General features: G+C 45.4%; 1 protein-coding gene across 4 annotated transcripts in view; it reads left to right on the forward strand.

The window, feature by feature from the left end:
* Positions 1-6,890, forward strand: part of wbp1la (WW domain binding protein 1-like a) — a 116,359-nt gene extending 109,469 nt beyond the window's left edge. For all 4 annotated transcript variants that reach the window (XM_048551408.2, XM_048551411.2, XM_048551410.2 and 1 more), the window contains exon 4: positions 2,996-6,890. In XM_048551408.2, coding sequence (XP_048407365.1) covers positions 2,996-3,756 — 761 coding nt within the window. In that variant the 3' untranslated portion in view covers positions 3,757-6,890. The remainder of the gene's footprint in view (positions 1-2,995) is intronic.
* Positions 6,891-12,829: the final 5,939 nt, after the last annotated feature.

Below are 12,829 nucleotides of genomic sequence, written 5' to 3' on the forward strand. Positions count from 1 at the left end.
TCTCTCTCTCTGCGCGCCCCTCTCTCTCTCTCTCCCTGCGCGCCCGTCTCTCTCTCTCTCTCTCTCTCCCCCTGCGCGCCCGTCTCTCTCTCTCTCTCTCTCTGTCTCTCTCTCTGCGCGCCCCTCTCTCTCTCTCTCTCTCTGTCTCTCTCTCTGCGCGCCCCTCTCTCTCTCTCTCTCTGTCTCTCTCTCTGCGCGCCCCTCTCTCTCTCTCTCTCTCTCTGCGCGCCCCTCTCTCTCTCTCTCTCTGTCTCTCTCTCTGCGCGCCCCTCTCTCTCTCTCTCCCTGCGCGCCCGTCTCTCTCTCTCTCTCTCTCTCCCCCTGCGCGCCCGTCTCTCTCTCTCTCTCTCTCTCTCCCTGCGCGCCCGTCTCTCTCTCTCTCTCTCTCTGTCTCTCTCTCTGCGCGCCCCTCTCTCTCTCTCTCTCTCTGTCTCTCTCTCTGCGCGCCCCTCTCTCTCTCTCTCTCTGTCTCTCTCTCTGCGCGCCCCTCTCTCTCTCTGTCTCTCTCTCTGCGCGCCCCCCTCTCTCTCTCTCTCTCTGCGCGCCCCCCTCGCGCCCGCCCCCCCCTCCCCCGTTGCTGTACCCCAACCAGGAATAGAGCCAGCTCTTGTTTCAAGCCATTTGGTGAATTCGCTCCACACCAGGAGACAGCATCTTTCTCACTGTTCACATGGTATCAAGGCTAGACTGGGCTTTTAAAATCATGACACTGTAGCATTTCCTGATCCATTTAATTGGGTCAACTGGACACTGCCTAATGCCACCTTCGTAAGGAGGGGGCATAGGAACAGGAGGGGGCTGTTCAGCCTGTCATTCAGTACAATCATGGCTGATTTGAACATCTTCAGTGCCTTTTGGCCACTCCATCCCATTATCCCAAATGCCATTGATGACCGGTGTTCTATAGTTGCTCCAGAAAATGTAGCTTTATGAAATGGAGAAGGCGTTTTAATGTACCGGTGAGCACCTCATAGCAGAGCGACCGTCTGCAGACTGGAAATCAGCCAAAGGCATGCAGAGTGATGCCAGCGATGTGGGTTCAATTACCATGGTGGCTGAGGTTGTCATGAAGGTCGCTCTCGCACGCTCACTGTCTCCACCTTTCCTCTGAGGCATGGTGACCCCCAGGTTAAGCCACATCAGTCATCTCTCTTCAGGGCTCCGCTGAGTGTACTTTTAGGGGTGTAAATGCTGTCCCTGCCCTCTGGTGGCAGGTGACAGAACTGCTTGTGCCGTGGTGCGCAAGAAGTAACATCCACTTGCTCCCTCTGGTGAAAGCATAATGTTGGGAGCATCTTGAGGGGGCAGAGGCAGAAAACCAGATGCTTGGCTTTTAAAGAATTCTGTCTTCAACACCGAAAAACCAAAAGAACTGCAGGTGCTGTAAATCAGAAGCTGGAACAGAAACAGCTGGAAAAGCTCAGGTCTGGCAGTATCTGTGGAGAGAAATCAGTTAACGTTTCAGGTCTGGTGACTCTTCCTCAGAACTACAGAATAATCTGCTATCTCTACAGAATAATCTTTCTGTTCCTGTGTGATATTGTGATGTAATCTGCAGTTCAGCAATATTTTACTGTCCTTGCATTGAAGGGTGTCTATCTATCAGGATTTCCACACTGCCACACCTTCACAGCGTTTTTTTTAAGCTGTGTTCCAGGTGTTTTTCACACTCACTTTCTGCAGTGAGGACTGTACAAATCTCAACCTCAGTGATGAGTTATTCATCATGTCTGCATTCCTACTGACTTCGCAGTTGAAATATCTGACCTCATATCAATTTATTTTTTCATTGTTCTGTTTTAAAAAATATTTTTCTTTCTCAGGTGTTTATTTTTCTTTTAGATAGATGGTCTGGAATTCAGTGGCTGTTAACTGATGATGTAGTCCGTTTAATATTAATGGAGACAGTAGTGTAAAAGCCATCAGGGTCATTATTTCTTTGAGAATTTCGAAAACCAAGCTTTATAGTCTTGTTCTCCATTCCTTGCATTAGCACACCCCCGCCTCTAATGTCCTCAGGCCCACCATCCTCTGAGATACCTGCACATATCTAATACAATAATCTTATGCTAATTTCAATTGATATCAATTCAAGGATAGTAAAGTATAACGCTTGTGGATTGCATCAAAATATATGGATACAGGAATAGAAAGATTACTGTTATCCCATCATTGGTTGTTATCTCTCTGGTTGTTTTAACCTTGCAATTCTTTTCCTGAAATCTACATCCTTTTAATCTCTCTCTCCTTAAACGCTAGCTCTTTGGCAATCTTCCTAATAACTCCTCCCATGTCTTAATGTGAAATGTCTGGTGTTAGCTCCTGTAAAGTACCTATAGGTGTTGTGCTATGTTGGAAGTGCAGTATGAAAATAAGTTATTGCAAAGGGTTAAATGCAAATGAATTATTATCGTTTAAGTTTTTCACTTGGGCCTTGAATCATTCATGTGATTAGCACTTCAGGATGTTGTACTTTTTTGTTCTTGTCTAATAAAAGCAGATCATAGCATACAAAGTGTGTAAGGGGGATAGAAGAGAGCGAGGAATGCAATATTACGGCTGCAGGGAAAGTGCACAGAGAGTAGGATCACCATTAAGTTTAAGATTTGAGAGGTCCATTCAGAAGTCCAATAACCAGGGAAGAAGCTGTTCTTGAATCTGTTCGTACATGTGTTTAAGCTTTTATATCTTCTGCCAAATGGAAAGGGGTTGGAAAAGATTAGAACCAGGATGGGGAAGGGTCTTTCGATTATGTTGACTGCCTTCCTGAGACAGCCAACATCATCAAGAAATATAGAAGGAGTCAATGGATATGAGGTTGGCTCGTGTGATGGATTGGGCTGTGTTCACAACTCTCTGTAAAGAGAGTAGCTGGTGAGTACTTTTTATTCGTTGGTAGCTCTGTTAAGGTGATTAAATATGTTTGCATTATGAATATTAATATATTTTTCTTTCTTTGTTTCTTCCCCAAACCTGTTCTGGAAACAATGACCAGGATTTTTGCCAAGTTATTTACTCCCTCCTTATGAAGAAGTAGTGAACAGACCAGTGACCCCACCACCTCCCTACAGTGCCTTTCATCATCAGCAATGTGTCACAGACTGTAATAGCCCCTCAAGTCCTGAGCCACCTAGGTCCCCCGACACGCCGAGTAACTCTGTGCCAACAGTCTGTGAGGTGGTGCCCCGGCAAGGCAGCACTCTGGACCTGGACTCGCCCCTGTTGTATTCGGAAAATGGCTTGAACAAAACTCAGACAGCGAGCCAGGTGGAGGATCTGGGCCCTACCTCAGAGCTGGAGCCTGTGCGTGCTTGTTGCCTGGACCTGGAGGAGGAGCTGAGCTGCCCCGAGAAAGAGCAACTGACTGACTATTATCCGAGCTCTTCCTCGAAAATCGAAAGCTGGCACCACCAGGCGTGCTTGGAAATCAAAGATGTGGATAAGATGCCAGGGAGACACCGCAGGTTCACTGGCGATTCTGGGATCGAGGTCTGTGTTTGCAACAGGGACGATGATCCAAAGGAGTTGGATGGTCTGATTGACGGTTTGGGGGGTGCGATGGAGTTCTGTGACAGCTGTAACATGTGTGATTCGTGCCCACGAGGGGACATGAGGGAGGAAGGCCTGGCTGAAGCGAATGAGCAACAGGATTGCAAGGAGCAGCGTGTCCCAGAGGAGCCAGTGTGTCTTTTGTTGGATACCATCAATGAGAATGAGTTGCTTCAAGCTCATCAGCATCATGATTCCCAAACCTAACTGCAGCTTGTCCCATCAGCTGCACTCTTCAATATCTGTGCTTAAGGACTCCTCGACTCTCTTCTCATTGAGCTTCAAAACCATCCTGGTATCTGCGTGTACCTGGGGGGAGAGAGAGAGAGAGAGATGGCAAAAAGATGGTTGATGCCAAACTGGTGATGGTATGGAGCAGAGACTGTGCTGGCAACATTGAACCAGGAGAAATTGGTCAGCCTAGCTACACGACTAGCATTCTATGATGTTTAATGTTGACCTGTCATATTGTCGTATAGATGCAATTTTGACGTCAACTGGAATTTTGTATCCAAAATTTTAAATTTTTAATCAAAACCTATTTGCATGGGATTGTGGCCCTACATTAATCTTGACGGTCTAAAAGACCACTTTAGTTTTCTTTGCCTGTGTCCGAACAAGAGAGACAGCTTTATAGATCTGGAGTGAAATCCCAGATAGAATAAAAACTGGAGACTTTAGTCCTGGCACATGGGTGTGCTTTTGAATAGCAGGAGTGAGAGGGGTCTCTCTTCAGGGACTGTGAATACTGGCTTTAAAATGCATAAAGGGCATCTTTCCGCATTGTTTATCTCTCGCCTCGACAGAAGCACAAGTTGCATTGTTTCGGTTACTAAGGCTTTGATTTTTTTTTTACATTTGCATTGCTTGTGAGGATTCAGGAAGTACGTGAAAATAGATGATCGGGTCATGTGCAGAAGCTGACCCAGTGAGAAACACAACAAAAAACTATAACTGGGTTGGATATGCAATTTTTCCTTGTCCTGAATCTGTAACTACGTATCTAATGTAAGTGGAGACTGACTGGTATGGCTGCTGTTGCTGGGAGTGATTTTCTTTTCAAAACAGTTTCCCAAGAGAAACAGTTGGTTGTGATTTGGTTATGCGCTGTTTAATTTGGTGTACATTATATCATTGATAGATCTGCTGTGCAGTGAGAACAGTCATACATACTCTCTCTCACTCCCTCTCTCTTAATCTCGCTCCCTCTATCCCCCCTCTCTGTCTCGCTCACATACACACCAGAGCTGCTTCCCTACCAATGCTGTGTCTAATTAATGTAATAGCACAAACAAATTTCCTCTGTGTGCTCTGTGCAGCAAATTCATTTGTCTGAAGCTTCTGTGTCTTGTACACAGCATGGAGATTAAGGTGTGTGTGTGTGTGTTTGTTAGTATCTGTGAAAACAAATTGGGATTTATATTTCGCCTTTCGTGACCTCAGGGTATCCCAAAGCGCTTTACAACCAATGAATTACTTCTTAAAGTGTAGTCACTGTTGTACTGTAAGAATTGAGGCAACCAAATGTTCCCACCAGCAATCTCTAACAAGCAGCAATAAGAAATAGGTGTGTTTTAGATGTTGGTTGAGGGAGAAACATGGGCCAGTAACTGGGAAGAATGCTGCTTTTTGAGAGGCAGAGTGGGGTATTTAGTGTCCAAGCACATGAGTGGACATGACCTCAGTTTAATGTCTGAATGATGGCAGTGCTGGGCTGTACTGAAGAGTAAGTAGAACGATGTTAGCTGAAGTACAGAATCAATGAGTGCATGGTGTTGGATGTGCACACTGGAATGCCGAACCTGTTACCAGGGCCTGAGCACAACTCTGATTCATCCCTGGACATCTATCTATGTTATAATAACATACAAGCTTTCCTTCCTCACTCACTTCCATTTTGTTCTTGACCCTACCACAGCCCAATATTTCTGTGATTTTTTTTTTGAATCTGGCATTAGGTTACAGGGTGAGCAGTACATTTATATTGATGGTGAGCGAGTCCTTTATTCAGGGTGCTGCCCTCAACAGCTCAGGAATGACTGTCTCATCTGTCGTTAAATACTGGAACATCCGATATGTGTTGAGCTGTTTGCGACTGAGTCAGAACTGGCTGCAGGTTCTCTGTAACACCAGTGATCTCACTTTTCGAGAGGAGATAGCCATTTGAGTTGTGTAACACGAAAGTGGGAGATGGGAAGGTAATCTGACCTTACTATAACAGAGTAAGATTTTAAAACTGAGCCAAGGAACTTGTGGCACAGAGTTCTACCAGGTTTGGTTGGTACATAGGCAGCCCTGTAAGTGTAGAGCCAGTGAGGAATGGATTGAGACAGGTTTTAAAATTGGCAGCAGGCTGCTGAAGTGAACCTGGTTTTTGCCTGGGGTCGTGGGGGTGGGGGGGATTGGAATTATTTGGGGCTGTTGGTGGATGTAAGCAAACTGCAGTAAATTTTAGCTGGCTGAGTTGTGGAAACTGTCAGACAATGATAGAGATTTCTGGATCCATTCATAGGATTTGTTTAGATTTTAAAAGATGTGTTAGGAAGGGGGAACTCTCTGTGGCACGTTAAGTGGGAAAGTATGGGCTTAAAATTAGATTTTTGATTTGGAAACACCTGTCTTCACATTTTAAATTACAAGTGGCAAAGCCTTGATACAAGTAGAGACTGCTGAATGAGAAAACAAACTTCTTTCTTGAACTGCAGGGAGCTGCATGCAGTTGTATATTAGGCTGGTCTGGTCTTAGATAACCACTTGAAGACCTGATCCATGGAGTACTCCTACCAAATGCTAGCTTTGACTTGGGTTTACCATTCGTTGTAATTTTTCCAGTCAATATTTTAATGGTTCATTGAAAAAGCTATAGTGTCTTCTGATCTCATGGCCATTGTTTTCCTTTCAAGAGCCTTGTCACCTTACCGCGAGGACTTGATTTGTTATCACTCCACACCCCTTCAAACTGCAACTCTTTACAATACACATCTGTCAGTTGGGTGCAGTTATCCACTTGGTTCGCTGTGGGGTCTTGTAGAATGGAGAGAGAGGGGGACTGGCTGAGTTGCTATTGAGAGAGCCTCAAGGACAGGATGGACTGAATGGCCTCTTTTCTTAGCCACGCTGATTCTACAAAATGTCACATCTCAACAACTCCCCTGATCCCCTTGAGCTGCAGCAAGGCAGTGTCAGTGGGAATGGGCTCTGTATCTGGGCAGTGTTCACAGCACGCGTTATCGCTGTCACTGGAAGCAGCAGCAAATCATCTGTGTGAAGTCAGTACCACTCAGTCTGTTGGTGATTTTACCAAGGTGATAATCATTCAAACAGTTTCAAATAAAAATTAAAAGCGTATAATTACATTGTTCTCCTTTGTGTTTCTCTGGCTTTCTTGTCTAATCTCCCCTACAAGAAGAAACGTGTATCTTTAACTGGAAAACAAAAAAATGCTGGAGGTCACTGGGCCCAGCAGCACCCATGGAGATGTTATCTGTACTTGAAATGTCACCTTGTTTTTTCTCCATAAATGTTGACTGACCCACTGTGATCTCCAGCAATTTTTGTTTTCAGTTCAGATTCCAGCACCTGCATTAATTCGCTCCTACATTGTATCCCTAAACTATTATTTGTTTGTAATAGAAAATTGAACAAAGTCACACACATCATTACAATCTAGAATCATAGAGCTGTACAGCATGGAAACAGGCCCTTTGGTCCAACTTGGCTGTACTGAACGGCTCCCCTAAATTAATCTAGTGCCATTTCCCAGCATTTGGCCCCTATCTCTCTCTCAAACCCTTCCTATTCATGTACGCATACTGATGCCTTTTAAATACTGCAAAAGTTCCTCTGGCAGCTCATTCCATACACACACCACCCTTGGTGTGGAAAAGTTGCCCCTTAGATTCTTTCTTTATGTTGACCCTCATATCCTTTAATATCTAGCCCCCTCACCTTAAACCTATGCTTGTAATTTTTTTTTTCTGCATCCTTATGCATTTAACAGCATCTTTCTGAGAGCTGAGAGATCAGAGATGAATGCAATATTTCAATGGAGGCCTAACTAATGTCTGTACAGACGCAACATGACCTCCCAACTCCTATACTCAATGCAATGACCAATACAGGCAAGTATGTCAAATGCCTCTTCACTACGCTGTCTGTCTGTGAGTCCACTTTCAAGGAACTAAGAACCTGCACCCCAAGCTCTCTTTGGCAACACTTCCCTAGGACCTTACCATGAAGTGTATAAGTCGTGGCCCATTTGCCTTTCCAAAATGGAGCTCCTCATATTTTTCTGAATTTGTATCTGTCACTCCTTTGCTCATCTGCTCAAGGTCCTGTTGTACTTTTGAGACATCCCTCGCTGTCCAGATGAGATTTACCAGGATGGTGTCTGGGATGGAGAAGTTTAACTATGAAGAACGGTTGAATAAACTCAGCTTGTTTTTGGAGCACAGCAGGTTGAACAGAGACCAGATTGAGATGTAGAAGACTCTGAAGGCCAAGGATAGAGTTAAATAGCCACTGTTCCCCTTAGTTGAGGGATCAATATCAAGGAGGCATCATTTTAATGAAAGGCAGGAGATTTAAAGGGGATTTGAGGAACACTTTTAAGCGTTCAGAGAGTGGTGAGGGTCTGGAATACACTAACTGGTAGGCAAGTTGAAGCAGGAAACCTCACAACCTTAGAAAGCCATTTTGAAATATCTTACTCAGGGCTATGGGCCAAATGCTGGTGAGTGGGACGAGTGTAGATACAGATTTTTTTCAGAGTAGACCAAATGGGCTGAGGGGCCTCTTCTGTACCGTATGATTCTAGGAGATAGAGGATCAGCCATGGTATTTGTGAACATTTTGGCCCCTCACACCCTTGCCACCATTCAGTAAGATTCCGGCTGAATTCCACAGGGTACTTGATCCACTCTACTGGTTTTTGATCCCCTTCCTAAACAAGGATACATCCACTTCTATCTTAATATCTGGTAACCCCCAAATTCCCTGCCTTCTGAGGCAGAATTCCAGAGTGTCTCAACCCTCGAAGAGCGATCAGAATTCTCCTAATATGTGCTTAAAAAGGTAAACCCTAATTTAAAAAATATCCCCTGGCTCTGGGCTCTCTCACAAGGAATAAACGTTTCATAACATGACATCAATCAAGTCACCTCTCGTTCTTTTAAACTCCAGTGGAAATGAGCCCTAACTGTCCAACCTAGCCTCAGAAGTCTGTCAAAAGGCTAGGTATTGATTGGATGGGCTGAATAGCCTCCTACTAATCATTTGTGTCCCTAGTCTAGCCATTTTGCAAATGCGTCTATTCAGAAATAGACTCAGGTTATTGTTAGATCTATAAGCTTAACATTGTTGATTCCACGCTGATGGGTGACAACAGTTTTGGTTCTATAATGCCCTTAACACAGTTTGCAAAGAGCCTGAGGCAGATGGATTTTTAACCAGTAAGGGAATGATGTGTTGTGGTGAATATGTAGGAAAGTGGAGTGTGAATTATTAGGTAAACCATGATCTGATTTAATGGTGGGGCAGACCTGCTGGGCTGAAGCAAAAGGTGACTTGGAAATGGGACCTTGCCTGCATTATATAAACGCATACAGTTTGGAAATAGACCCTGCGGTCTAAGTTGTCCATGCCTACCAGGTTTCCCAAACTAAACTAGCCCCATTTGGCTGCATCAGAGATAATGGGAACTGCAGATGCTGGAGAATCCCAGATAACAAAGTGTGGAGCTGGGTTAACGCAGCAGGCCAAGCAGCATCTCAGGAGCTTTTGTGCTTCTAAGGTGCTGCTTGGCCTGCTGTGCTCATCCAGCTCCACACTTTGTTATCCCCCATTTGACTGCATTTGGCCCATATCCCTCTCACCCTTTCCTATTCATGTACCTGTCCAAATACCTTTTAAATGTTGTAACTGTACCAGAATCTACCATTTCGTCTCATAGTTCATTCCACTTATGAACCAGCCTCTGAAAAGAAATTGCCACTCGGGTCCCTTTTCAGCCTGGACAGAGAGCACTGGAATTTGCTTAACAATAATTCTGGCTCTGTAGAATGCTCACCGGACCAGAAACGTTAACTCTATTTTCTCCTTCACAGATGCTGCCAGACCTGCTGAGCTTTTCCAGCAACTTTGTTTTTATTTCTTAAGTTTGCTTTCCTGGATGTCACTTTTCAGGGCTCTTTTGCTCTTCAGTTTCAAACATTTCTTCAGTTGTGGGTTGCAAGTTTTAGCATGCATGTTACCATTCACATTTCAAACATTTCCGTTTTCTGGACCATGTCTGTTTGCTGTCCAGGTTTGAGACAGCAAGAATGTGGAAAGAATGGAGCACCATCTCTGTGATCAGAGATAATGGGAACTGCAGATGTTGGAGAATCTGAGACGACAAAGTATGGGGCTGGATGAACACAGCAGGCCAAGCAGCATCATAGGAGCTTTTGTGCTCCCAAGATGCTGCTTGGCCTGCTGCGTTCATCCAGCTCCACACTGTTACCTATCTCTCTGTTCCCTTTGTTCAGGTAGCTCCATAAAACCTGTCTCTTTCCTGCTCTGCTGTGTGGGGAAACTTGGTCAGCACAGATAAGTTGAACGAAAGGGTCTGTCTCCATGCTCTATGACTCCACAGCTTGTGCTCTCTGTCAAAAGTTTCTTCATAAAGCTGCTTTCCAGTAACACTATCAATGTTACAGAGGATGCATAAATAATCAATAGAACTTTTTGAGAATAGAAAAATGGGAAGCAATTAATGTAGTGTATTTGGATTTTCAGAAGGCACTTGATAAGGTGCCACACATGTGATTACTGACTAAGATAAGAGCCCATGGGGGTGATAGTATATGAACATGGCTAGAGGATTCACTGACAACCAGCTGGAATAAGGAGGGCATTTTAAGCAGACAGCCCATAACCAGAGATGTGCCACAATGATTACTGCTGAGGGCACAGTTATTTGCAATAAACATTCATGACTTAGGTGAGGAAAGTAAATGGACAGTCAACAATTTTTCAGGTGACAAAACAATGATGGGGAAGCAACTGGTGAGGATGACATTCAATCTGCTGAGCGATATCGCCTGGGCCCCTTACTGGCTTTTGAGGCAATCCAGAGGATGTTCACTCATGACACCATAAGACACAGGAGTGGAATTTTGCTACTTGGCTTATTGAGTCTGCTCCACCATTCAATCATGGCTATGTTTCTCAACCCCATTCTCCTGCCTTTTCCCCATGAACCTTGATCCCCTTACCAATCAAGAGTGCATTTCTGTCTTAAACAAACTCAATGACTTGCCCTCCAAGGCCTCTGCAGAAATGAGTTCCACGGATCAACGAGCCTCTGGCTGAAGAAATTCCTCATCTCAGGTCTGAAGGGTCAGCCCTTCACTCTGAGGATCTGCCCTAGAGTCCTAGTCTCTCCTACTAGTGGAAGTATCTTCTCCACATCCACTCTATCCAGACCCCTCTATTGTATAAGTTTCAATCAGATCCTCCCTCATCCTTTCTAAACTCCATTGAGTACAGGCCCAGAGTCCTCAAATCCTCCTGACGTGACAAGCCTTTCATCCCCAGGATCATTCCTGTAAACCTTCTTGGACTTCCACCAAGGCTAGCCCATCCTTTTTTAGATACGCTTATCACCCAATACCGTATGGAAGGACTGTCTTATGAGGAGAGATTGAGTGGATTGGGCCTCTACTCATTAGAATTTAGAGGAATAAAAGGTAACCTTTTTGAAGCGAACAAGCTTCTTAGGGAGTTCGAAAGGGGTTGCTTCCCCTTGTGAGAGAGTCTAGAAACAGAAGGCAAATCTCAGAATAAGGGGCCGCACATTTTAGGCAGAGATAAAGAGAATTTTTTTCTCTCCGAGGGGAGTAAATCTGCTGAATTCCTTATGGGAGAGGGCTGTTGAGGCTGGGTCATTACATCAAAGGGTGAGGTAGATGAATTTTTAACCAGGAGGGCAATAAGGGGTAATGGAGAAAAAGGCAGGAAAGCGGAGTTGAGGATTATCAGAGAATCCATCATTTCATTAGATGGTGGAGCAGTACTCAGTGGGCTGAGTGGTCAACTTCTACTCCAGCAGCTTGTGCCTGACACTGTGTACCCATTAGATACAATTCTTAGAGACAAAAAGAAACTGTGGAAGCTGGATTCCAAGGCAGATAAACAGGAGGCTGGAAGAACACAGCAGGCCAGGCACAGGAGCAGTCAACGTTTCAGGTGCTACCCTTCTTCAGGACCCTTCAGGAAACTAAGATGTGGAAGGAGTTTGGTTAGATAAGTGATAAAGACAAAAAGTGGGGTACAGACACATTAACAGTAATCTCACAGTAAGGTTGGGTATAAAGGAAAATGTAATAGAAGCCGAAGCTATGCCTGCTTCTTTGTAGGGTACGTGGAACAGTCCCTCTTCCGCACCTACACAGGCCCCAAACCCCACCTCTTCCTCCGGTACATTGATGACTGTATCGGCGCCGCCTCTTGCTCCCCAGAGGAGCTCGAGCAGTTCATCCATTTCACCAACACCTTCCACCCCAACCTTCAGTTCACCTGGGCCATCCCCAGCACATCCCTCACCTTCCTGGACGTCTCAGTCTCCATCTCAGGCAACCACCTGGAAACCGATATCCACTTCAAGCCCACTGACTCCCACCCACCTTCTTGCAAAAATTCCATCCCCTATTCCCAATTCCTTCGCCTCCACTGCATCTGCTCCCAGGATGAGGCATTCCACTCCTGTGCATCCCAGATGTCCTCGTTCATCAAGGGCTGCAACTTACCCCCACAGTGGTCGAGAATGGCCTCAACCGTGCCTCCCACATTTCCCGCACCTCATCCCTCACACCCCGCCCCCGCAATAACCGCCAAAAGAGAATCCCCCTCGTCTTCACATACCACCCCACCAACCTTCGGTTACAACAATACAACGCATCATCCTCCGACACTTCCACCATCTACAATCTGACTCCACGCTTGTCTGCCTTCCGGAGAGACCACTCTCTCCGTGACTCCCTTGTCCGCTCCACACTCCACACTCCCCTCCAAACCCCACCACGCCCACCTTCCCCTGCAACCGCAGGAAGTGCTACACTTGCCCCCACACCACCTCCTTCACCCCTATCCCAGGCCCCAAGATGACTTTCCACATCAAGCAGATATTCACCTGCACATCTGCCAATGTGGTATACTGCATCCACTGTACCCGGTGTGGTTTCCTCGACACTGGGGACCGCTTTGCAGAACACCTCCGATCAGTTCACAGTAAACAACT

Source organism: Stegostoma tigrinum, chromosome 20, assembly GCF_030684315.1.
Source record: "Stegostoma tigrinum isolate sSteTig4 chromosome 20, sSteTig4.hap1, whole genome shotgun sequence".
In the NCBI taxonomy this organism is placed as follows: Eukaryota; Metazoa; Chordata; class Chondrichthyes; order Orectolobiformes; family Stegostomatidae; genus Stegostoma; species Stegostoma tigrinum.